A 27,791-nucleotide genomic window follows, 5' to 3' on the forward strand; every position below is an offset into this window, starting at 1 on the left:
CTGTACTTAATGGATTTTCAGCACACACAGAAGCATTGCCATGCCTGCTCTACATTAGAAGAAATAAAGGGCCCAAATGGTGAAATAGCTTCTGTTAGTGCACTCTTGTTCTAAAGATGGGGATTGGTTAACAGAAGTGCTGTAAAGGACATTGAGAGTTTTCATTGCTAGAAAGTAACACTACCGTGCTGAAAAAGCAAAAAAAAAAAAAAAAAATTTAGAAAAGGAGAAAAAGAGGACAGTTATGCCTTAGGGACCAGAGGATATGCAGGGATAAGCATGGCCAGCCTGCTCTAGGGCTGGCTTGCCCCAGGTGGTGGATGCCAGCCCTGTGTGGGGCAGGGGGAACAGCCTCAAGTCCCACACCCAGGGCATTTATGCAACACAGAGGTAATCTTAGAGCCACCCCTGCTCTGCAGGTTGCCTCACGTTCCACGTGTCTGGAAACAAACACTAAAAATGGAAAACCAAGGCCAGGGCAGCTTACAGAACACACCAGGCAGAAGCACTGAGGTTGACATCTCTGTTACAGGTCCCTCCACCCCTCTGTGGCACACACCTGCTCTCTGTCCCTGCATAGCATCACGGTTTGGAGGCACGTGGGCATTTGAACTTGCAAAGCAAGGACAGGAGGAATCACCTGCTGAGGCACTGTGGTGAGCTAGGAAGGGCCTCATCAGATGGAAGGTTCCTCCCTGAAAATGGGCAAAGCTATTCTTAGTTTTCCATTTATCTTTTTCTTCCAAATGTGGCTGGCAGTTGCACTGCCCTTTTGCCTCCCATAGACTTCATTCTGTTGCAACACAACACACTGAGCTGCTCAGAACACAGCCCAAATTAGGTACAAGGCTGTAATAAAAACCCAGAGAAAATTTCAGAGGAGTTCTATTTTTCAACTCTGTAAAACAGAACATGCAGTGAAGACATTTTTATATAATATTTTAATTACACATGATCTCCTTTTCATGTGGTACTTCCAGCTACTGTGAGCTTTCTGAGCAGAAGTAGGCTAAACACACTAAACTACCCCTACTCCCCACGAAGGAGACAATTGTAAAATATACCTGTAAGTCTTAAACAGAAATAAAATACAGTAATTCCATGAAGATGGGTAACTACTCACAATAGGAAAAAAAGAGAAGACCTGAGCAGAGCTGGCAAAACTATTTGGTAAATCATATTAAAATGCATCTTTGGTATCTTTTCATTAGTGTACATATGACACCTTTTAGATGGGGAGAATCCATAAAAAAAGGAATGGGAAGGCAGGACAGAGAAAAGGCTTGTCTGTGTTGGTACACACTGTTGTTTCAGCTCAACTGCCTTTGGAACCAGAGGAGAAAACATGAAGGCAGCCTGTGGCAAACGTGGCTCCTGTGCCTTCTCCAGCAGAGGGAAGTGCATGGGTGGGCTCCAGGCCAGGACAGAGCCTGTGCAGGCTGCAGGTGCTGAGCTCTGCTCCGAACCAAGGAACTGGCAAATGGAGCTGGACTGACACTGTGTCCACACAAATCCTTTTGAAGTTAAAAGAGGACTGCACCCCAAATGCTTCCACCATGACTGAGTGTGTGATCCTTTGCCATTCAAAGGCACTTGGCAGAGAAATGCTCTTGATTCCAAGTTCACCCATCCAAAGGATGCAGAGCCATATCCAGGAAAAGTAAGGTTGATACCAGGTGGGTGCCAGACTTCTGACAGAGCTGCATTTTTACAGCTCTTGGAGTGAAGGATTTTCCTTGAGCATCAGGATCATTCCTTTAAAACACATTCATTGAGATCCAGGAAAAAAAAAAATAAACTGGTTTTACTCAATTCTTTAACAATGGAGATGAATTATTTCCATACAGCTTTACACCACTGCCTTGAAGGAAAAAAATCCTTTAACACCACTGGATGGAGTTCTTTACTGTCTTGACAGAAAGCTGAGGTCATGACATGAAACCTATAGGGTTTGCCAAAATAGAGTACTTAACTGCTGGGAAAAGGAGGCACAAAAACCCCCATGGGAATTGGTCAAATATATGCACCAACAAGAGGAAGTATGCCAATGCTCAATCAAAATGTGAATGCCCCTGAATTTCCCCAGCACTTCTCATGAAGAGGTGAACATTGCACCCACTCATCTGAAATAGAGTATGTTCTGCATGTGGTTGTAGAGGCAGCTGCAGTTCAGGTCCCTCTGCTTTTAGTTTAGAACTAAAAAGTTAATTTTAGAGGTGTATCACCTAGTTCTACCCAGCACACTGCAGATAGCAAAAAATTCAGAAAACATGTTTTGCTGAACAGGTTTATGGTTGTAAAAACATGCACTTATTCTCTTTCAGAAGGGCTGTGCCTTTTGGTGAGTGAGATGCTGGCTGGCATCAGCTGAGGGAAGTCAGTGGTGCTGATACTGAAAAGAAAACAGGCTTGCCATGGTTCAACTATCATCTGCAGCTTCACTGCCATAGGAAAACACAAAACTTGTGCAACACCAAAGCAGTCCATGGTTGGTGAAAGCACTGGAGAAGGATGGCAGATAAAGGACCACTTATTTATTTTGACTTGAACTTTCAGAAGATAATTAATGATAGGTGAATGCATAACTCTGAAAGTCTTTGCACAGATTTCTGAGTATCCTGCTTCTCCAACAGAGCTCAGATCCAGGACTGAGCAACACTTTCCTGCAATTACAGCTCCCACTGCCAGCAGAAACGAATGACACAAACTGGGGAGAGTCTGGTGACCAGCAGATACATGCAGTGAATACAGCACTGCAGCTAAACACGTCAAGCCTCTTAAAAGCTTAACAGTGAGGTGACACAGATGACCAAACCAAATATTTATTAAGGCCATGTAAAAATTAAGGCGTTACATCCTTACCCCCCTTCTGGCTGGTGGAGTGGTAACACAAGAACCAAATAAATGAACCAGAAAACAACAACAAGAAACTCCTACTAGACCAAGACTTCCAAAGCAGAAAACTGACAAGAACCATACAGACATCTCACATACTGACTTCAATCCTTTGACAGTCCATTTATTCCTTTTTCCAGTGCCAAAAAATATACACACATGTACAGCTTATTAGCAGCAAATCTCCCAGGTGCATTGAATGAGCAGATGCCTGCAGGTTTGCTCTCCTTGGCATGACACACATGATAAATTACGTTTAAATTTAGAATTGGCAAGTACAAATCCTATGGCTCAGTTTCAAACCAAACAACTTGGCACCAAGTTTAAAAATACATACAGCATATCTGTGAAGTAATACTGTATGCACTGAACAACTTGAAGACATCTGTACCATTTAGGATTATAAATTGAGCAGCCTAGGTGTTACCACTGTATCAGCTTACTTAAAATGGAAGTCAGAGTACCCTGTAAAGTGAAACTGCAGACAACAGCAAATGATTAAAATATGTAAGAAACTTGGAAGGTGAAAGCAGTTTATTTGCATTTTTTATGACTGTTCAAGTGTGAAGGTGTTACTTCATACAGGAATGTAAAAATCACGTGTGGTTTAAAACGGATAGAGGAGCAGGAAGAAAAAAAAGAAAAAGGAAAAGCATAGCAAACCTCAAAACCTGGTTCACAAGGATCAACTACTATCTCTGGAGTATTTTGCCCAGTCTTCCACTGTCACTGATGAAGGATTCCCCCAGGACTGAGATTTAAGAGTGTGTGTGTGTGTATATATGTACACACACACACTGAATCCTGGGCTAAGCATCCCTTCCTTCTTGCTCTGATTAACAAGGAAAAAACCCTCAACCCACATGCATTTTTTATGCTCTATTTATTCTAAAAGGTAGAAGGTTCATCAGAATGATTTGATGGAGCTCTCATCATGAGCAAATGTTTCACAAGCTCTAGTGCTATGAAACTTCATTTACATCACATAGCAACAAATTAAGCTACTTCTGATCAGTTATATTTTATCTATATATTTTAAATGGCAGCTGTGTGAGTAACAAGCATTCCATTGCTTCTGGCTAGGCAAATGCACTTGAAGCTGTAAGATGTTACACATTCTGCAAAGCCTGTGGGACAGATACAGAAATGGCTTCTTTTGGGGAGGAGGTGTAGATAAATCAAAAGCAGTAAAAAGAGTATAACGGCTTCTAGCTCTCTGCTGACTTCTGTAGAATACTTGGAGTTACACAAATGCCATTCTAGAAGGATGCAGTCAGAAAGCAGCAGTTTGGCAGAGCCTCAGGGGGTAACTGCACAGGAGCTCCAGGCAGCAGCGGGCTCAGACGCTGACACCTGGTGGCTGCTTGGCCAGGGCTGACACTCACAAAAAGAGACAAATACTCGTACCAAATCACTCACAGGGCATTTGTAACTCCCTTACTAGGCTCTTACTAAGAGAAAAATCATTAATTTGCTCCAATTTTCCCTCATCTTGCTTTTTAAATGCCATGCACGACTGAAATTCTAGCAAGTGGAAGAACAAAGGCAGTGTCTGTATGCAGCATGTACACTTGTCCTTGTACATTGTGTTGACATAATGCTTATATGAAACTCTAAATATTAGAGTTTAAGAGAATATTGTAAGCTTTTATACCCTGGCAACTATAAAATAAAAGAGTCTGCTGTCATGCAACACTTCAACGATCCAAACAGATATAATTTATATAACTTAATGCACTATTTTCTCCAAAATTCTTGCATCTATTCAGCCTTAAATACAGAAAATATATTGACCATAACTGTACATACTCTCGAGCAACTCTTCATTTTAACAGATTTGTACAGTGGCTATGACAAACTCATTTTGATGAGGTAGCATTTGCAAGAGCCCTGTGTGAAGACACGCTGAATAGTTTCTGGTAAAACCTTTTTGTGCTCAGACATCAGAAGACACCGATGAGAAACAGAAGACTGACAGCACAGTGCACATCATAATCAATGGCTGGCAAAAGGGGAGAAACAAGTGACTGAACAAATTCAGATTTGGTGAAAACTGATCCAATTTCACCAGCCTTGAGATCACTGAAACTGCATTAATTTGCTTTTTAATCCCCTTAAATATAATTGAATGCACAACACATTCATAGGCATGAACACTTGTAATCATTAATTTGAAGTCTCCTTACCCCTAACTATTTCTCCACCATGGAAGCCAAGTAGTTAAGTCTTCAGGCTTACTCACATCTCTTTTCTGTGAGAAGTGCCAAGAAATAAATTTACAACTATGTTGCATTTAGCTAGAATTTATGATATGTTTCAAGCTACAAATAAAATCCATATTACACCGGTTCATTATTAAAAATAAATAAAACACATAATTGGAGACTGAATTATGATAACTAAACATGAATTATAAAAGCATCTTTGGTTGTTTAATGTCTGCTTTAAAATGGTTACTAAAAAAAGCTGGAGTTGCAACACAGCATAGAGCAGCAGCCTGTCCTCAGCAATGCTATTGTTACATGTCCAAGCACTTCAAGAAGAAAGATTAGGAAGTGAAATTCACTGGGAGAGAGCGAAAGGCTGGATGTAATCACTGTATACATCTAGGATGTGAATATACAAATTTAACATTTTGGCAATAAGTTAAAAACAAAACAAAAAAACCCCATACGTTCATTTGTTTGGGGATTTTTTACAATTCTGTATTAAGACAGATCCACAGAACTAACTTTTATAAAAATACAACATACTGCATAAGTTTTATTTATGGATTTAATTTATATACCACAAATACTGCTTTTAATATAAGTACAATATAATACATTTTTATTTATGTAACTGCTGGTGTTCACTTTGGATTATGAACTGAATGGCATGCTGTGCTGTCAAAACTTTAATAAAATGGCCTCTAGTTAAACTTCTCCAAAGTATAAAATCATGCAAAATCTACATCCTATATGATACAACCAGTACAATAATTGAAGCCAATAGCCTACAAACAGCTTGGATCTTCTGAGTTTGTTCTTGAAGTGTCCACACATCCACCATCATTTTCTTTAGGCAGAAAGGAGGAATTGCAGTTTTGTCTGCAGAATGTCATCATGACCACTGAAACCAGCACCAATGTGCAGTTATCAGCTAACAAATCTGCATTACCCACTGCAGTTCATTTAGTCCAGATGAACAAATCTGGGGTTAGGAAGTTTTATGTTTTCCTCCTGTGACTACTGGTCGTGCATATTCCACAAAATCATCTATTAGAACGGGCCAGGCTCCTATAGAGAAATCAAGCAATTGAGAAATTATCCAACCATTATCAGCAGCAAACTGGTGTAGCCTACAAATACAAAGTATTAGAAGCTCATCTTGACATTCCTGGCCTTGTCTTTAGCTTTAACAGACACAACATGACAAAATACTTGAAAAAAAATCCTAACTAATAAATTCCACATTTAAATCTCTTCTTTCAGCAATAGTTCTTAAGACAACCAAAACATATTTAAAACACAGAACTCCACACTACAGCTATAAACATTAGCTGAAAGCAAAACCACAGCATTCTTATTATAGCCATTCATATCTTAGGACTTATTTCTGCACACATTCCAAAACAGAATTAGTAACAGAGTAAACTGCATTTAGGGTAACAAAAATTTTGTACAAAATGTTTCACTCAGAGGTCTATAGCAAAACACTTTTAAATAATGTGCTCTATCATGGTGTGACTGTATCTTTACCCCTGTTTTCAAATTACAGCAAACCAGTTAACCTTCTTATCACTACTATTTTGGCAATGACACTGTATTGGCAGCTGAAACTTTAAGGGTAAACAAATTAGGACACGAGGTAACAACATGTTCTCTTGTTCATTTATAGCAGTATTTCAATTCTGCTGTACCAATTTTTGAAGATATTCAGGTACTGCTTACCTTCTTCATCATAGTTGGACATATCGTCTGCAATCATATTTCCAAAATCTAACAAAAGATTCCAAGTATCTTTTGGAATTGATCTTTTATGATGTTCCTGTACAGAGGAATAACAGTACTGTTCAGTCCAAACTACTTTCAAATTCCATAGCAGTATTTTATATTGACACGTACAGAAATACCCCTTTTTCAAACATTTCTTCACCTTCTTTATCTTAAAAAAACAATAACAGAAAGAAATCCATCTGAAAAACTTCCTACTTGCTTCTTTCTCAGGTTGAAATCTTTTAAAGTATTTCTTCTCAACTAAAAGTTCAGGTTAAATATTTGTTCTAAAGTAACACACTTTAAGACCAGGTTGTAACTTGTAGATTTTTCTTCAGTTGCATCGATAGACCTGAATTTGGATGTCTGAAAATGTACTGAGGCAGTTAAAACATGAAATGGTTTCAGAAGCCCTCTTGATGAAACTGGTACCTTATTCAATGATTCAAATATATATACTGCCATGAAATTTAGGAAAAAAAACTACAGAAAAATATTTCAAAAAGTGTACACCTTCCCTATTAAGCCCTGGGGGATGAAAATGCAGAAAGACTTTTGATTTCTCCTAAATTACAGATCAAAATATAAAATGAAGAAAATCAAGATAAATTATATTTTATGCAACTTCATTTTTTGTAATTATATAGACATGGCAAATGTAGAAACATGGATGAGTGAATAGGGTCTTTTACAAGAATATTTTTGAATTTCTAAGGTTTAATTTATGCATCTTTACTTCACTGCCCACAGAATTGCACTGGTAATAAGGAAACTGTCAAGATCAGTTCACTACTATCAGCTAAAAAATTAATCAACCTAATTACTCACGCAAAAAATTTTGTGGAAAATGGGAAGTCTCTTAACATTAAATTCTGGTATGACTAATTTAAAAAGACTGAGTTTATGCATTAGTACTACAAAAGGCAGAGCATGGTAAAATACATGGCTGGCAATAATCACAGCTGTGATATTTTATCACTGACAATCAGCAGCACGAGATCCATCTACAATCATGGCTTCCTTTCATGCAGGAACTTTCCTAAGTAGGAGGGTACAGGAATAAGCAAGCAGAACACTATGACTTTGCTGCATCTTTTTGCATTCTTCTAAATTAGAAAGCCATAAAGATTTGATTTGGCTTGATTTGAGACTATTTTATATCAGTTTTCAAAAAGGAAAAACCTCTTTTATCCCATCTTTTTATTATTGGAAGCACACAGCCAGCAAAAGCCAGACTACTGTGGAATAAGATAGGCAGCAAGGAATAAAGCACATACTTACCAACAAAAATTTATTCCAAAGATCTAAAAATTTAAACCTTCCTGACAAGACTAAATTCCAGTATGCAATTGCCATTTCAAGATCTGCAAGAGATAAAGCAACACGTAAATATTGCAGTACATTATAAGCAATTACTTCCTTCTGGTTAAACTATTAATGCTGCATCTAGAATATTATAATACAAATAAATAGCCTTCTTTCAAAAATCACTAAATTATAAGGAATTGTTTTCTACTCTCCCTGATCCAAAAGGTACAAGACAAGCAGTAACAGTATAGATTTTGTATTGAACAAAGTCAATAAAACTAAAATATGTTTGTCACCATCCACCACTGCCAGATTAAAACTACTTTCAATCTACAGAAATAGGAACACTTAATGATAAATCTCTCTGCAAATTAAAAAAGAAAAATATACACAGATGCACAAACATAGCAAACATTTAAATCCACAGATGTCAATGCCTCTTAATTTATCACATTTTGCACTCACTTGACTTTGAAGGGAATTTAGGGACATGAGGGGACGAAAAGAGTCATTTATCTGTGGCATTATCCCTTTCAGCAATAATTCTGGCATCATTCAGTGGACAAACACCTACACCCAGTACTGAAAATACAAGTCCAAGAAATCAGCCTTATTCTGCATCATGACCAGTGATCTGAGAGCAGGGTTCAAGGAAGAAGCAGCACTGCCACATGTTCCAGCAGAAAGGCAGAAGCAATATTAGATGCAGCTGAAGGGTAGAAAGGATGTTTCCTTGAAGGCCTGTTTTCATCCTCAGCAGCTCACAATGCCTAATGGCCTTGGTGCTTGCACTAAGTACATGATCACTCCTGGGAAACTACAACATAAGGCACAGCCTTTCTGAAACCACAGAAACATTTCAGCTTGTGCTTTCAGTATAAACAAAGTGTAAACAGAACATGAAGCTTAAGAGAAAGTACTGTGATAGCACATAAAACAGAAGCTCAGCCTGCACCTACTAGAAGAATGGTTTTTGAAATTGTACATATCACACTACAAACCAAAGGACACTGCCACCTGAAATCAAGCTTCACAGCTGAGAGAGATGTTCCAGATTTTAACACAGCCATGCCCCTGGAGTCCCTGTTTCAGACAGGGCTGGGCCCAGGATGAAGTGCAGCAGTTAAGATGCAGAGAAATGCAATATGCCTCTATCTATGGACACAGGGACAGGGCTGCCACTGTTTGTCCTACTGTGGTCAGTGCTCTTCAGTACAGAACTTGAATTATGCTCTAATAAACTTCCTTCAGCTCTTCCTGTCTATGCCACCACACTCATTTTTCACAAAAAATATGAGGAAGAGAGTAATTAATAGCATTACTTGCTGCTTAGATATGCAGATTATTATTCTTATCTGTTATCCCAAATTAAAAGCAAAAATAATGAAAAAGAAGAAACCTAATAGTTTCTGAACTCCACTGTGAAGTAACTGGCTTTGATCCCTCAGGCTTCTTTATGAAGACTCAGGCTTCTTTATGAAGACTCAACCTCTCTGAGCAAACCTTGCAAATCTTCCATGTGACAACTTTAAGCAAAATGCACTTTAAAGAAATAACACCTTAATAGTTGAAAAGTTTATACTTCTGATGGAAATATTCCTTGGAAAAAGGAAGAAAGTAAGGGAAACAGAGAAAGGCAGGGAAACAAAGATGATTAAAGGTACCACAAAAGAAGAGGTAAAAGGGAAAGAAGAGAGAACACTTCCTTGTTTTTTGTCAAAATCAGTACTATGTTAGGATGATTATTGCAAAATTGTGTTTAACACAATGCATGTGAAATACTGCCTTAAGCTGACACTCAAGGGACACTGTGTACACATGTCTGCCAATGAATTCTCCTGCACAAAGACACAGAAGTTATTTGCTATAACATATGAAAAATGCATATCCCATTGAGGATGCTGCTCTGTAGTGGATCAAACAGGTCCACATCATTTCAGTAAGATTTGCTAAAGGGAGGGGGGGGGGGGGAAGTCCATCTTTCTCATCTGGCTCAGTGTAATCCCACAAAGCCATTAACTAATACAAGTGTTATTTGAACACAAGGACTAGATGGGATTATCACTTTTGGTAGTGAAAGTGCTAGTTTATGCAGCCTAAAAGTATATGAGCAAACTAGGCTTCAGGTTTGCCACAATCTCAGGGGATATGCCTACACTTCTGTTTGAAGACAACTCCCTGCCTAGGCTGAAAAATCTGGCATTGGAAAACAGAAAAAGAGGATTTTACTGCTTTAAAGGGAAGACCTAGTTAGAGAGTTCAAGTCTACATTAGCATGCTGACAATAGTATCAATAAACAGTACTGCTGTGGATCTACTACAATTAGTGCTGCACTGATAGATACTGAAAAAAGAGAAAAGCCCTTTTGCCATTAGGGTTCTGCATTCCCACAGGAAGATGCTTTTGCAAGGCAAAAAATCCTCAGGCAGTCTTAGGAATACCTCTTTCAATGCTGTATATACATAAAGGCATCATTACAATAAGAATCAAACTACAACTACAATATATGCTGGGTTTTTTATACCAAAGTATATGCTACTCAATTATAGAACAACGATGTAACCTTAATAAACAGAAGATGACAGATGCATGGATCTCTGAAAACACCTAGACAAGGATCAGTTTAAAAGAGACTTTATTGCTAACATCCATTTTCATATCCAAAGCACGAAATTGCTAAAAGGTTGAAGAACATCATAAAAATCACATCATATACTGAACATTATATAGTTTGAGCTTTCCTTTCAACCCAAAAATATTTTTAGTATCACTATCTACTGAGAGTTGTCATCATGCAGACCCTTAAACAATCAGCTTTTCTCAATCAGAAATAGTACTTTGCATGCAGCATGATCTATTCTCAAACATTAAAACCTCATTCTAAACTGGCTTTTAAAAAAACCTTAGCCTCTTCTATCCTGATTGAACAGAATAGTGGTACAAACAAGCACAATTAATGCAGAAGGAGAAATACAGCCTGTGTCTACTTTTAAGACTTGACCAAATCTTGTTAAGAACAGAAAAAAGTTATTAGATTGCCACATGAAAAAAATAAGAATCAAATTAAGTTCTTCATGCTATGATTTTGGATCAGGGCAATGAAGTCACTGCACACTAGAAATTAAGGAAGTGTGAAAACAAAAAGAGAAATAAGAGATAGCAAGGAATTGGCTGGAGAGCAGGATTTCTGAGGAACATGAAACGCAGCTGATTTACACCTGCTGTGCCAAAACCGCCCTCTGGGACTGCAGCACTCACTCATCATCCTCTGCCAAACAGAGCTTTCCAGCTCTCAGCCTGCCCCACCAACAAGACCTGCTCATACACTTGTGTTTGAAATAGAGAGAACAGAGTATTATCACTAATTCATCTGAATTACTAGTACAACTTTTCAACACTGTGTTGGAACTGATGCACAGGTAAGAACAATGGAAGCTGGTGTCAATCTGTCTCAACAACAGGACTATAATACCTGCCTGACCAACAAGCATCAAGTGAATACTTGCAAGATTCAGTGATATAATAAATTCCTTGTTTCTTCATTTCTGAATGATTTTTAAATCTTCTTTGGCTTCAAAATGGCTAAGAACACAGACATAAGTATTAGTTTCTTCTTTCCTAATCAGCAAAATAACAAGAATATACCATGAGGATTAAACCTAAAAATACTTAACTGAATTGCCAAAAGCTTACAGCAAAACAGGCTGTAGTTGCAACTGGAAGCTCCCCCACAGAAGATGGGCAGAAGGAGAAAGAACAAGTTGTGGGGGGTGATACAAATATAGATCATGGCTGAAGTCAGGATCTAGCTGAGCTGGATCCACTCATCCCTGCAAAGGCATCAGCAAGGAGCTTCCCAGTGCCCTGTGTTAGGGACAGACAGTGCAGTGCCAGGCCCAAGGGCATGTGGTGGACAGGAGGAATGGTAAAGCTCAGCACAGGCATTTCAGAGGAGCCCTGCAGGGTCTGGCTTTGTCTCAGCATCTGCCACACTGAAGCAGCCTGGATCCATGCAGAACATTTCATGTTTATTGTTTATCACTTTAAGCAAAAAACAGATGAACTGCTTTGGAATGCAAGTTAGATTTAGGAGACTGTCAGAACATCAGTTTGAGTGCAGCCTAATGAACCTGACTGCAGCCCATTCAAAAATCCTTTTGCCTCTCCGCAAATCTCTCCATGTACCATTCAGATAAACAACAACAACAGAAGACTTACTCATGTTTGGGCCTTGTTTGGGAAATGAATATCCAGTCAACTTTAAAAGAATCAATGGGGCATTAGAAGAACTGGCAGTTATGCCACACTTTTACTGATCAAAACACCTCTTCTACAAGTTTCCCTTAAACTGCTGGCATTTTCAACATGTAAAATGTGAACAAAAATAAAGCAAGAACCATACACATAAACCAAGGTCACTGGAACACCTAAAATACAGCATTTACAGACCTCTTACAAAATAAATATAAAATTCATTTACAGACCTCACTCAACTTCTTCCATGCACTCACTCCTACAAATTGCCTATCAATCTAATTCTTCATTGAAAGGGGAGGACATCTTGATAACTAGCTTGGGGGGGAGGCAGGAGTAAAATAAGAAAACAAAACAGAAAAAAAAAATCTTTCCCTAATGTCTAAAGATCTCTTCAAAGAATCTTGAGATACTGCTATGATAAAAGCCCAGCTGATGTTGCTTCAATTAAAAAGAGTACATTATACTCATCTGCTTATAGGAGAGGAAACCTCCTTGAAGTCCACATACCGGATGCAAAGATAGTCATTCTTCTGGTCTTGAGGTAATATCTGATTCAAGTCTGAATGCCCTCCTCATCTTTCATCTCTTGCTTGATCCCAGGAAACTGGCAGAGAGAAGGAAGCACAACCTTTTGAGCCAGCAATCAGATGAAGGGATCACAAAGAAGTGATGAAGGACCCAATCGGCTTTTTGTTTCCATGTTGGAAGGTGAAGACCATGAAGAATGCATTAAGCTCCTTCCTGGGGCTGAAACAAACTCTAACAAACTCCTGAGCATGCCTTTTTGGGGCTCAAAGGGAGACCCAGTAAGAGAATCAAAGCAAGCATCAGGTTCAAAAAACAAACAACCAAAAAAAAAGAGACAGAGCTAAGGCCTTGTTTAGAAAGTGCCCTTAGAAATCTGAAATGCTCTGTAGACATGACAAAAGACCTATAATTCTATTCTTTAATACACTTACCAACAAGATCTAGGATACAAAATTTCACTCAGATTGCAGTAGAAAAACTGAATCTTGGGAGTAGAATGCAAGATAAACCCCTCCGAATCTGCACTATGCAAAAATTTAAGATTTATTGCACTATATACAGTAGTAAGAACATGAGAAATCAGATTAAAGACGGAATCACAGTTATCCATAATAATCACTTTTAAAGTCTCCTGGCAAACCAGATAACTTGATAAACTGCACCTTCAGAATAAAAGACAAAATGCAAATCAAGTTTGATATATCTAAATATTATGTACTCCAGGTCCAACACACAGCCATTGAGATGGCACTGCCATGCTGAAACTTGGCAGGTTTTTTTTCCTTAATTCTGTCCACCACTTACAGAGTCACAGTTTTAACAGTTATAAGCATCCACTGTCTTCCTGGATAATGATCAAATCTATTCAGATGTATCTGAAAGACACTCGACAGTTGAGTGCCTAGTAACATTCATCAGAACATCATTTTCTGCTTCAAGATCATCATGGCAGACCCTATGCACTGAGCTTTTGCCTCCTGCATCTCAAGATATCACCCTGGGGCACTGCTACTACTGTCACTTCTTTAAACAGCATGAGCCCAGGCTGGAGCATTCCACCTGGCAATACTGAGCTAACGAAAGTAAATGCAAACATTCGAGTTGGATGAGACCACAGCAACAACAGAAGTCCTGCAGATACAAGAAGAAATAAAAATTCCCCACTGTCACCACATGAGCTGTGGAACAGAGACTCCTATAAAAGGCAGTCCTATTTCTAGGAATGAGTATCGGTGTACTGAATTCTGTGTCTATTTTAGGGCATGACAGAACAGATGTAACTTAGTTTATTGGAGAGGATTTCTTCCCATCTAATTATATAATGGCAGAATTTCTTGCATTGGTTTTGAGGGGAAGTGGAGAAGAAGAAATTAAAAAGCAAGGAAAGACAAGCTAGTTCAAAAATAGATAAAACACAGAACTACACACACACTCCTACTCTCCAAGACCACCTTCCTGGAGCAGAAACCCCTCTGAATTATGAAGACAGCTGTGTCAGGTATCATCTAAATTCTTCTATAACCACAAAAACTTCTAAGAAGGGCTTCTGTGCCTTCCCCTCCCCATCTTACAAATGGCAGCTGGTGTGATAAAAGATACTGTGTCCTGCTGATAATAACTCCAGAAAGTCTGGGACACTCACAGATGTTTTCCAAGCTATGCTCCAAGCAAAAAAGATCCAATGAAAACTGATGGTTATTTCAGAAAAAAAAAAAACTTTTAGAAATTCCACCTTCAAGCACTGCTGCCCAAAGTGAAGCCAGATACAGTGAAATTCACCTCAGTATGCTGAAGCAATCTCAAACTCCTACCATGTTTGAAACTTCACAGTGGTCAAAGAAGTTCTGGAAGAACCTCAGGCATTCCCTGCCAAACTGGGAGAAAGTGACTCATCCAAGCAGGTCAGTCCTGCATCTAACACTGCCCAATACTTAAGTAACTCAGATGGTTAACAAAGAAAACTTCTGTTAAATTTTCAACTTAGACAAAACCTTAAAAAAGTCTGACACAACAGAAGACAGGATTAGGATTCAAAATTATTTGGACAAATTGGAAAATCATGTGGAAGTAAGTAAGAAAGATTTCATTAAAGAGAAGTGCAAAGTCATATGCTAATGAGAGTAATCAACTGCAGAAATATCAGATCAGAAGGATCAGACTCAACTGGGTACATTGCAGTGCTGCAGAATCCCAACAGTAAAACAGACTGCAAACTGCAGACAGTATCAAACTTCAGCAAACTCAAAAGGATGCAAAACAAGAAGTAAAATATCTAAGACATAGGGAAGGTTATCTGGCTTGTTTGGGTACTACATGACAAGAGAAAATTAGGTCAATTTGATTGCAAAGGAAATGAGTGTTGGAAGACAAAATTGCAATATCAGAGAGCTAGGAGGTAAAATTTACCAGGGTAGTTGGTTTTACTCAGTCCAGAGACTAAATGAAGGCACCTACATGATCACTAACTATGTAAGAAATCGTTACTCACTCTAACAAAATGTATGCTGCATATTTACTTTGGCTGGGTAAAGTATTAAACTGGAAAATTCAGAAGCAGAGATTTAACTTACATGCTAGAAAAAGAAAAAAAATTATTTAACAACAGGTTTAAGTAAACATGGACAAAGATGTATGAAACCTGCCATCAAAAATTTAAGATTGTATTTTGTGAAGGCAATGGCTCTCAGACTTGTTCAGCCACAGGACCAGTACAAATCAAAGCTCTAATCTTGTTAATACCTATTGAAACTGAAAAGGCAATTCAGTATATGCTGTAGCATACCGCAGAGCATTTGGTTAGAAAAGAGTGTGCAAGAATTGGTTTTGGTAGATGCTGACCTTGTCTAACATAAGGGAATACACTATGTAAGTATTTCTCTACCTTTTATATTTAAAGACCACCTGGCATATTAACAAGGAACCCATAAATCACTATTTCCTGATGTTTTTCAGAGGAGAGGAGACAATAAATAAAGTAATAACGCTTCATATCACTTCTTAAAACATCAGATACAGATTTTTAAAAAAAGTAATCTGAAACGATGGAGCAGTGAGCATGACTCATAACCAAAGCATTGCTGCTTGAACATTTTAAAGATATTTCACTCATTTCTTATGGTTTCAATATGCTAAGATAACAAACAAGAAAAAAAACATTAAAAATAATAGTCAGTCTGCCTATCACAGACAAGTTTCTGGTAAGCTCTAGTCTCAAGAGTTATTTCTTTGAAAAAAAAAAAAGATGCCCTAGCACTTAGCCTGAAGGACCCAACAGAAGGAGTTTAATTGCTAATAGAAACCTTTCATAAAAGAAGATGTAATCTGCTAAGAATATGAATTCCTTATTTGTCCTTGGCACTATGTCAAACTTGGTTAGTTTTCAAATAGGCACATTTATAGGTTATGTGTATATCCAAGAATCAAACAATATTCTTTTAGCCTACAGATCAGTCCCCTAACCAGTGAGCACAATTACCAGACTTGGTGATTTAAGCTCCCAGCCAAATAAGAAAAAGCACTGAATACTTCAGACCCTAGAAAATCACATTAAAATATCCTGCAACTGAAATTTAGGAAAGAATTCCTATATTATTTCCACTTCATTAGTTCAAACCATTCACATTTATCCTTTACTTGACATAAACTTACAGACCTCTCAGTCTCCTCCAAGTTACAATTCACCAGAAAGACTTTAAGACAAGCAGCTTGGGCAGGAGCTAAGCAGCATCCTGTATTGACTGAATGCCATCTGAGGTGCACGTGGGAAGGAGGAGAGGTGATCACTGTAAGATGACCTAGACAGAGCTAGGCACAGATTTCCACCAGCTCAGATGGTAACAAATCTAATTATTCATTGGTTTAACTATCTGGACTTAATCAAAGTGAAGGCTCCAAACTGAGTAGGATAGAAACAGACTTTGTACATGGCTGACATTAATTTCCACATCTCCTTGACAACAGAGCACAAAGTCATTGGACACAAATACCAAACAACCCTGGAGACAGGGAGCAGAGATGGACAGTTTCTCATTCCAGGAGAATATATTAAGTATACAGAGAAGAGGATGCAAAATAAAAAAATAAAAAAAACCAACCTAAACCTGTATTAAATGTAGCTGAAGCAACTACAACTCTCAGCTCATACAAGCACCCCAGTAAAATAACTGGTGGGATTTTCTTCCTTGGTTACAACATACTGCTTCCTTCTGTGGCTATTACAAACACCTACCTGTAAATTTACTTTTTTCCTTCACCTCTTTGCTCCACTATGATGGATAATCCCTGTGAAGATTCCAACTCCAAACCTATACAGTGCTAAATTTTATTTGGGTAAGGTATCACTGGCCTCTATCACTCAAAAATGTCACATTAGTCCATATGTTTGCTCAATAGTCTCTCTCTACTCAACCTATGGTGATCCAAGAAATGGGGTGTATCTCCACTGAAGTAAGAAAAGAGGCATCTGCTTAAATTTCTTTACTATCTAGAATCATCTTAGCAAAACCAGAAAAAGTCTGATGAAAGGTGCCACCAATATACTGCCGTGTAAGAACTAAGTAGTAGAAATTAAGAGACTCTACATATTATTGAAATTACTAAAATTCCTGAAAACTGAAATCAGCTACAGTACCCACCAACTCATTCCACAGTTTAAGTTTTACTTCACTTCTTGCACTTCTTACTTTCTCCTGCTAACAGAGCAACTCTTAATGCAAGAAGGAACTTTGGAACTTTCTGGCAATAAAACATCTTTTTTACACAACAGAGAAGACAGACTTATAAATGAAAGGACCCCCAATGCTGAATAAAAAGAAGTACTGGAAAACAAGTCAGTTTCCTCCTCGTGTCAAATAAACACTACATTCAGTTCCAAATCTGGATTGTGCTGCCTCCCCTGATCCACTATTCATACAGGCTTAGGTGAGAAGCTTTTGAAATGTAAGTTCATGAGTGCCATGCTGGAATGACCCAATTAAAACAGGAAGCTATCTGTGATATTTCTTTAGGTATCCCATAGAGTCCAACTTCAGCTGTAACTGATTTACCTTTCCTGCAATTTGGAAGTACTAAGCTTTGTTAATGAAGACTAGCTAAGGGATAGGATCCTAACCAACTTCACAGAGGCACTACAAGACTTCTTCATTTTTGTGTCAGTAAAAGTGGCATGTGAGCCATGAGAGAGTCACAGATGAAATGAAAAATGGAAGTGCTGAAAAAAATGAAGAAAAATACAAACTGGCTAAAAGTTGCCCATAGTTTATATATAAACAAAAAAGATTACACCAGGAAAGACAATAGAGATTATTCAAAGTCAAGAATGTGGAACAGACACACCTGGTTGAGCAGTGAATTGATATTTTGCTCTCCTAACAGTTCTGGAGAAACACATTCATAAACTTTCCAAGTAATTTAGACACAGATTTAAAGTGGCTATGCTAAAAAAAGAAAAAAACCCCAACAAACCACCTCCTCTCACACAGAGCACAAAGAACAGGGATGATGGTACAGTGCTATTCTATATACAAAACATTAATTCCTTCCTACACAGGATCTTCTGAAAGTGGACATAAATTTGAAGAGAGTGGACTTCATCTTACTGGTTTTTTTTTCATCTATTCATAAACTAGATATTTTTGATTTGAAGAAACAAATGGAATTTAAATGGTGTATCAGTTTTACTCCAGCAATACAAGGCATAGATTGGGATAAAGCTCCAACTTAATGAAGAATAACACTTTAATGCTATATAAACTATTTCTGTTTTTACTCACTAGTTTTAAACCAAGTTCATAATGCTCTTTTTCTAAACTTTACATAAAAACTGAGCTAAAACTAAAGATTTTAAGGAGAACAGTAACTTTTGCCCAATTTTCTCCCTCTTCCTGGGCTGATATGGACATCTTGTTTCAGCAGTTCTTAACATACAGAACTCAATAGCTCAGTATTTAAAATAAATAAAGTTTGACAAGTCTTGAAAAACTGCAGGAACTTCATTTGACAAGAGGTGAGAGAACATCAATACTGGCAGAGAACCCCATTAAATTATCTGGACCAAGGGGATGTGAATAAGAGATTAAATGAAAGAAGATGGGAAGGAGAAGTCAGTGAAAGAAATCAATAAAGAGCTTACTATACAATTGCCAATGAGAATATTGTAGTACTGGAAACATTTGGAAGACTTGACTGACTGCAGACATTTTCTCTTTTTTTTCTACTTACCTAGACCTTTTTGTCCAGGATTTTTAGCAAAGTTAAAAGTAAACTGATAAAAATCTTTGAACTTTGCTGGATCCTTTAGCTCTTGTTCCAGCCTTGGCAATAGAGCTTTTAGCTTTTCTGTAGTGTCACACCTGTTCAAAAGAGATTACATTATTTGCATATATTTAAAATTTTTTCCTACTTTCCCCCACCTTTTTATGGTTTAGTTTAAAAGAAAAACAAAACAGTGGTTAAGATATAAAGATATTATCTTTGTGGATAGCATTCTGAAAAATATAAATGCTCATGTGCCTTTACTGAAGAATTTTAAGTGGAACATTGTATATAGGCATCCATTAGGTACACAATGCAAACAGGATACAGTGGTTTAACTTCTCTTATATCTCTTGATGAATTTCTGAACAGTTGCTATTCTGTTCTTAAAGAACACCCAACCCTCACTGAACTCGGTTACTCCTTCCCCTGAGACAGATGCTGTAACACAAGTGTGAGGTTTTGCTTTAATCTAGATAGACAATGCTTATTCTCTACTCTCCTGAATAAAGAGCTTCACACTACATTTTTTACAGTTCATCTTAACATTTGAGGACTTTTCAACTAAATGAAGTAATATTTGCAGTCATTCTCTCCCCATCATAGAACAATTGAGAATAAAACTGAGGAATAAAATAAGTCCTGAATGATAGCCTGAAGGCTGGCAAACTATTGAACAGCCTGGCACAGGTAAGCTAAGACAGAATCAAGTTACTGAAATTCTAAGAGAAACACATCCCTGAATAACACCACCAAAGCATTTTCACTGAAAACACCTGAGCTGAGAAGTCACACTTTTAAAAGGGAAAGTGTTCCTGCCACAACAAGGCATCAAATGAATATTCAAGGTTCACAAGGACAATACCAATATCTTGAGTTGTACCTAGAAACTCAAAGTGAAGCAAAAGGGTTTTAAAAGAAGCAGTATCACAACTAACGCTGTGTATTTGAAAGTTCCCCAGTTAAATGTTTGTATTTTTTCTAAAGATTCAAGAAAAATTCTGTTAAAGGATGGGTAACTATAACAACATCCATAAAACACGAATGCAGTTTTAACTGTCTTGCATGGTACAGATAAAAATAAGTACCTTTCTGGTCTCCAGCAGTACCTGGCAGAGAAAAGAAAGAATTCTGCCAACAGTCTTCAACTGAGAAGCTCAGTTTGGGAGCTTCTTCTAGGGACTTGATCTAGACAATAAATATACTTTCTCATATGTATCCTACAGATGCTATGTGATCTAAGCCTCAGGGAATGTCTTTCCAACTTTGACTGCTCACTTGTGTTCATTGCTAAAAACCACAGACACTGTGCCTCCAAGTATGTAACAAAATCATTCCAAATTCTCAGTAAGTACTGTGGCAAGCAGGCACAGCCATATTATGCTCCTAAGAACAGCTGTTGCTCCAAGAACAGGTGGTTTAGCAAAAGCTTTTTAATCACTTCTATGAAAAAAAAAATTACAGAAGCTGGCAACCTTTAATATAATAGCATGAGCACTTAATTTCTGACCGTGGTTAGAAAATCATAATTATTCTTGTAATTTCTACCCAAAGCTACCCAGTGGGAAAAAATAATGCAGTGAACTTCAGACAGTATCAGAAATTACTTCATCACAATTTCCTATAAAGGAAAGCTTAAAAAGAAATCAATAACTGATGAGGTCAGTAACATCAGATTGCTACAATCTCTGCTCAAGAAACAACCACCATATTTCCTATAAGTTAGTCTGTCTTAGAAATGCATTGATTAAGGTGCCATTCTAAGAATGAAATTGTTTATCTACAAAAAAGAGGAATAAGTAATACTCTGTACTTATCCACCCATTTAATGCAATCTGTTGAAAAGAGGCATTTGATATCTCTAAATATTAAAAATGCTGCTCCTCTTGCAAGGAAAAGTTATACACAAAATATTATTTTATGATGATATATGTTTGGCTTTATTGGTAAGCAGAGACAACATTGAAAGTCTATTATCCAGAACAGCTCCATAACCCAGAAAGGAATTTTTTATCAGATACAGCACAGTTGGACCAATGGTTTCTACTACCAGTATCCTCATTTTTATTTCAATTCCTCATAGATATTTTATACAAATGAAGTATCTAGTATGAAAGAGAGGAAAGTCGAGGTGGTAAAATGGACAAAAAGAAAGATGGGTCCATTTGTTGGTGGCAAGGGAAAGAATTAAAGGCTCTTTTCTGTTTTCCTATTTCCTTTCTGCTTCAACACTGACATTTTTTCCCTTTCACACACCTCCAGTGAATTTCAGTTTTTAACAGCAGGAGGTCCAACTCAAATCCTTAAATCCTTAACACAAATATGCATATGCTTACTATGAACTACATAAAAAGATACATGAATCATCTGACTCCCTTGCTGTACAGGTAGAAATTGTTTTGCTTCCCCCCTGCTGTGGTCATTATGGCTTTGCAGTAAAGCATCAATTTAAGGCAGACAAGACACTACAGGCATTTTGCACCTGTTAAGCTTGGCACTAGCCCCAACAGCTTTTTAAAGCTTCACACAATTTAAGTGAAAATGTTTTGTGCAGAAACATGGTTTGGGCTCTACATTACAAACTATGCAGAAATGGATACTTACCCCAACTCTGTCATGCCATCAATAAATTCCTTTTTACTGAATTCACACTGTGTGGCTGCCCTGAATTTCCATGCCACAACCAGAACACTGATACTGGCTGGGTCCAGGCTTAAATCATCACAGAACTGCTGAATCCCATCAATGCCAATTTTATTTTCATCTTGTGGGTCTGCAGTTCAAAATACAAATAGGAGAATAATTATTTATAAAACATATCAACAAATTATCATCTGACAGCTCTAATGTGCTGCATAATACAGGTATTCATTTTTTCATAACCTTCACAAATGTTTTCACATGAAGTCTAGATATTTTTAAAAGACAATCAGTAAATAGATTAAGTATTCTGTAAACTTACAGAGAAATTGGTTTGCAATTTCTCCTGAACTTCCCTGCTGACATCAACTAAATAATTTTGTTTTCTCTCCACAAACCACTTTAAAAGATTTTAGTTAACTCAGAAGATGATGCCTACATTTAGAAAGAGTAAGGGTGATAAACACATCAAAATGTACAACATATTTATATTGGTCAGTGTGCATTAAGCTTAAAAAAATCCCCAAAACCAATCCAAAATCAAGTCCAACAAAAACACACCTACTACATTAGACCCTTGATTTTTTTTCCCCTGATAGTGACATATGGGATCCACTATAGCTTCTTAAAGACCATATTCAAACATTTTGGGAGTTTAATTAAAAGTCAGGGAAATCACCAAAACATTGTTCAAGCAATGCCTTAGCATAACAGAGTCTTAAGCTAACTAATACAATTTAGTACAACTGAAACAAAGTATTTCCCCAGTAGTACCTTTCTGAATGTTGATAGATTCCTTATAATAATTCTGTAACAAAATTCTCTCTCAAAAAGGCCTCCAAACAAACAACCCCCTGCACATAAACTTAGATAATTGGAGAAAAAAAAAACCCAATTGAAAACAAAAGAAAATAAACCCAAACCTCTAGTTTGCAAAGCTTGAGACTTTACAAACCACAAAACAGTCTTTCCCAGCTTTTGAGAGGAAGACATTTCAATATCAGAAGTCAGGCTATGTAAAAGAAGCATCTCTTGAGAAGATTTAATACAAACTTCTTAAATTGCCACCATTTTCAACCATGCCATTTTTAAGTCCTGATCCAAGAAGTTGATTTAAAAAAAAAAAAAAATCAAGCCTAGATAAATCCTTTAGAATTTTATTTTAATTCTTAAGTTAAGATCTCTCTTACTTTTCCAGCCAATACTACAGTGAAAGAAACTGTAAATTCCAGAAAGGAAGCTAATTTGGCAAACAGACGCACATCTATTAAACCAAGAATTACACCCATGGTATAATTCAGGGAGCTTTGATCCCAATAACACATAAATACATCTATTCAGCTACTTCTAAGACATGTAGAACATATTTCTTGTGTATTTGGGGAGTAACTGAAGAACTGAAGGCAAGATGTGCACTGTCTTGAAATCAGTGGAAAAATTCTGGTGGATTTCAACAAGGACTTTTCATCCCTATCATATTTCATATAATCCAGGCAACTAGTAACAAAAATGCAATTGTTGTTTTGACATTGTTGCTAAATAAACAGGTAGGAAAACAAAGAAAAAAACAGCACAGAAAAAGACATTTCAGATTTCAAGTATAGTGCACTATTCTATAGGCTTTGTAGAACAAAGGAATCCCTTATTGTTAAGGGGTCAGTGACTCAGTTTTAAGCTTGATATGAATCAAGGTAAGGTCCTTAACTAAAACTTTTATAGTCTTCTGTCAAATCTTGTGAAAGTTTTTAATGTTTACACCTTCAGTTTTCATATGCCAGAACTGTAAAGGTGTGCTGCTAACTAAAACACTGACATAAGCTGGCTAGACCTGCTTTCACCCAAGTCAAATGGTGCAGTTTGCCACTGCTAGAACTTTGAAAATAAGAAATAACATTTGTGACAATCTTCTTCCATTTCAGATAGTCTTAACAGCATTTATGAATTTGAATATTTTTGACTCCGGAATCTCCAAGACTGACATTCAAGGAGCAAACAAAAGATTCAGATGTATGCATATTGCTACCTACATAGATAAAAACATTCACATAGGCATATATAAACCAAAATATGGTTCTCTGAGTTTTGTCTCTGGGTTTTTGTTTTCACAAAGAAATGCTATAGCATTTCAGTCTCTTTGTCCCTACATAATTCATTACCACACAATAATGAAGTATTAAAGAATCCCTACACTTAAAATAGAACAGATTATGCAAAGAACAAAAATGGTGGAAACAGTAACATAAAAAATGATTAAGTGCACACAAAGCATACCATATATTTCAATTGGAAAAATACATAAAATCATAGTTGGGTAGTGGTTGAGAGTTCATGTTTTCAAACATGAGATGTATGGATTTCCACAGGAGCTAGCAATGATTCCAGCCTCCACTGCTCCAACATGAACAATGCACACTCATGTCAGATGGCCCCAGCTCAGCAAGCTGGATCACATACTTTATTATATTTAAATGCCTATTTTTTTTTTTTGTTGTTCTTTTTAAAAATGGCAGAAAATGAAATTTGGACAAGAAACCACTCTGCCTTTAATCCACTTTCCTGTGGTTTTCCCTCCAAACCTCTCTGAAAAGGTACATCACTCTTGCTGTAATATGCCAGTATGAAGGAATTAAATAAGGCTGTAGTATCTAGTTTTTGAGTTCTTATTTGACTGTTTTGTCACACTCCTAGCTGTAATACCATCTGAAACATTTTTGCTTTTAATGTATAGAAATATTACTGTCTCTGAACAGAACTAATTCCCCCAAATATTAGCATAAGAACAATATGTGTTCTTTTGCCATGGGAAGACCATCATACACATTTAAGAGCGGCTACTGGCAAAAAAATCATGTAAATTGCATAATAAACTTTGCTACAATATTGACAGCTGGCACTTTTTCCTCACTGGAAGTTTAATTTCCTACTTTTAAAGCCTACAGATATCTCCACAGAAGTTGTGTATAGATCATTAAGAGCATCTAAAACCTTTTGTCACTCTTATCTTATTACTATAAACACACAGTGAGAAGCAAAAGTTAGCAAGCTTTACTGAAAACTCCTCAAGAATGGTAGTGGGCAAAGCAGAAAAAGTTCTCACATAACATAATTTAGAAAAAAACCAAAACAAAATCCACAACAACAAAAACCCCAAGCTGACCAACCAAAAACTCACCAGAAAACGAAACCTTACCTTTGTATCGATTATATAATTGTTCTAATTTCTTCTTGTCTACTGAATTTTTCATGGATTCTTTGTAGTACAAGTCTGGATTCTGGAAGTAGTTGTCTGTTGCCACTTCTAGTTTCCATTCATTCTGTGTTAAGCAGTATATAGCAGTCCTTTCCCCAGCCTGGGTAAATGCCATAAACTGGCGCACCTTGTCCTTCTGGGACGATTTAAGTTTATGCTTTGGGATGCAAAAGAAGCAGGAAAGCCAATGAAGCTAATCCAGAAGTTTGTTTCAGCATTCTACTACTAACGCCTAGCTTTTAAAGGTTTTAGTTTTCTTGTTGTTGACTTTCACGTCAGAATTACAGGAAGACAAAGCCTTGTTCTTCTGCAGTTAAATAGACAGCATTTTCTTCTGAAAATTGAAATGACAGCATCTATATACACATTTTTAGCAGCACATATTCTGTCAGTAACAAACTTGTATTTCTGCTTTATTGCTCACATATGCTGACGTTTTTCTGTTCTGTAACAGCAGTAAACACAAGTTTCGTCATATTACAATATGGTTATCTTCTGAAAGATATGCCTAGTGGTTATAAAAAAGAGAAATTAAAAGGTGCAACTTACAGATTCTTAAATTCTGTATAAGTCCATACATGGAGGAAAAAATACCCAAGAGTTTTCCTAATATTTTCTTAGCAACAATTAACAATGCAAAGTTTAATCAGTCATCAGCTGAAAAAGGCAGAAGCATTTGTGATATAATTATGTTATAAAACACTGTCAACAGAAGACATAAGGCAAAAATAAAATAGATGAAATGGACACATTGGAGACTGCTGAATGTTACAATGAAACTATAAGATTGCTGTAAATGTGATCTAAAACTTTAATGTGTTAGTAGTATAAATAGATTTTTCAAAGTTTAATTGAACAACAAAAAAGCCTATTGCAGTGGTCTATAGGAATTAATATGATGCTTTGCTCAATTAAAGCAACTACATGGAGACAATATCCCCAAACTTCTGGAACACCCAAGAGGTAGGAATGGGTATTTTATAGGGAGAAAATTTGCTAGTAACATATTTCAACCTTATTCTTTACACAAAGTTGGAAGCAGAAGGAGATAGCTTAAGTCAAACTGTGTTTTTTATTATATTCTGTACTTTCCAACTTTGTTAAACCTTACTTAACACATGTTCTGGGCCAGCAGTTAAGCTGAGAAGTTTGTATAAATTCCCCACTACAGCTTAAATAGTCAGATATAATGGAAAATTTACATGTCTCTTAAAAGAGAACCGGATTCTGATCCAGTGAGGAGTAAACATGGGACCATCTTTCAGCTTACTTTTTATCTCTTGTCCCCATATGGACGTCTTGACTATAGATGGTCCTGAGACAAGAAACACATCATGTAAACAAGATAAGGATTTTGGTCTTTCCTACAGGAGTTTTCAATCTAATGTAAGAAGAAACATGCCAGGTTTCTTTTTACACAAGAAATGTGTACAATGGGAGGAAAACCGCGCAAAATATAACTACTATATACTTTGGTAAGTAAATAACTAATAATCCTTTGGCTGCAAGCTCCAGCCTGCCTCCAAATTTTCATGAAGGTCTAGCTAAGGGAGTCCCTGCACCTAGACCTTCCTCAGTTACATAAACTTCTTCTGGGCAACAAACTTAGCGATAATCACTTCAAAACAGAGGGCTCTGCCAACAACGCCAAAGCAAACCCCGCGTCCCCTTTCAAGCCTAGCTAACGGCAGGCATTTAGGATATTTTCCAGCGGAATGAAGCACTGAATTATTTGAAGCGATAAGAAGCACACAGGGCTCTCCAGCCCCCTGCCCTGCCACGTAGCACGGTTCGTGCCGCTCACCCGCGGCCGGTGCCTGCGGCGGGAGCGGCTCCGGGGCTCCGTCCCCGGCGGGACCCCTCGCTGAGGGCACCCGAACGCGGATGCGCACCCCGCACCCAGGCACGGACCAGCCGCGCTTCTGGAGCCCTGTCCCAGCGCTAATGACACCGTACCGCACACCCCAGGGGAGCGCTGGAGCTGCTGCAGCGGCACCGGGAGAGCCCTTCCTTCCCAAAGCGGCCCCGGCCGACCCCGCCACCGCGACCCAGCAAGGGACTTGTAGCGCACCTTTCCCACCGCCTCCGGCTGCACCTGCCGCGTCCCGCGGCGGGGAAGGGGCCGGTGGGAGCGAGGGACACGCAGCTCCGGTGACCTGCCCCGCCAGCCTAATCCCAAAAAAGGGAAAGGTACGCGCTGCGCCGGCTGCCTGCGCTCGAAATACCCGCGGCGGGGCCCGGCCCCCTCCCTTCCCCCGCCGCCCCCGGTGACCTTCCCCGCTCCCGGCCCGGCGGAGGAGGCGGCGGGAGAGCGACTCCGCTCGGGGGGTGCGCGCCCCCGTGTCCCCGCGCCGCTCGTCCTCCCGCCTGGCGCCTCCCCGGGCAGGGCAACGGGACTCGGCGCGGCGGGAGGCGCGGGGGCGCTCGGCTCGCCGGCCCGGGGGATGCACTGGGGCTTGTTCGAGGCTCCCCCTCCACGGTTTCGTGGCCTCCCCTCCCCCCCGGGCTCGCACAACCTACCATTTTATCACCGGCGCTCCCACCAACTTCACCGCCCGGCGCCGCCTCCCGCGCAGGCGCGCTCCGGCCCGCCCGCGCCGCCTCCCGCCGGGGAGCGCTCCGGGCCCGGGCCGCAGAGGCGGAGCGCGGGGTCGCGGTGCGGAGCCCGCAGCGCTGCCGGGGG

The 27,791-nt window shown here is 38.4% G+C and overlaps 1 protein-coding gene across 2 annotated transcripts; it reads right to left on the minus strand.

The window, feature by feature from the left end:
* Positions 1–3,416: 3,416 nt before the first annotated feature.
* On the minus strand, positions 3,417–27,708 carry DCUN1D2 (defective in cullin neddylation 1 domain containing 2). 2 transcript variants are annotated; one of them, XM_058018762.1, is made up of 7 exons: positions 27,629–27,708; positions 25,049–25,265; positions 21,823–21,991; positions 19,186–19,316; positions 8,154–8,236; positions 6,828–6,924; positions 3,417–6,173 (listed from the first exon to the last, which is right to left on the minus strand). In XM_058018762.1, exons 1-7 carry the CDS (start codon positions 27,629–27,631, stop codon positions 6,094–6,096), a joined length of 780 nt encoding a protein of 259 aa, XP_057874745.1. In that variant the 5' UTR covers positions 27,632–27,708; the 3' UTR covers positions 3,417–6,093. The 2 variants fall into 2 exon arrangements, with proteins under 2 accessions (XP_057874745.1, XP_057874746.1); XM_058018763.1 differs by having other exon boundaries at positions 25,049–25,442; positions 27,629–27,658.
* Positions 27,709–27,791: the final 83 nt, after the last annotated feature.

The sequence above is a fragment of the Melospiza georgiana genome, chromosome 2 (assembly GCF_028018845.1).
Source record: "Melospiza georgiana isolate bMelGeo1 chromosome 2, bMelGeo1.pri, whole genome shotgun sequence".
Taxonomy (NCBI): Eukaryota; Metazoa; Chordata; class Aves; order Passeriformes; family Passerellidae; genus Melospiza; species Melospiza georgiana.

What these genes read in the sequence shown, in the direction of transcription:
- DCUN1D2 (XM_058018762.1), bottom strand. An exon ending in GATGGCATGACAGAGTTGGG is followed by an intron (nt 19,317 to 21,822) that starts GTAAGTATCCAT and finishes TCTTTTGAACAG; the next exon opens with GTGTGACACTACAGAAAAGC. An exon ending in TCCTGGACAAAAAGGTCTAG is followed by an intron (nt 8,237 to 19,185) that starts GTAAGTAGAAAA and finishes TATCTCTTGCAG; the next exon opens with ATCTTGAAATGGCAATTGCA.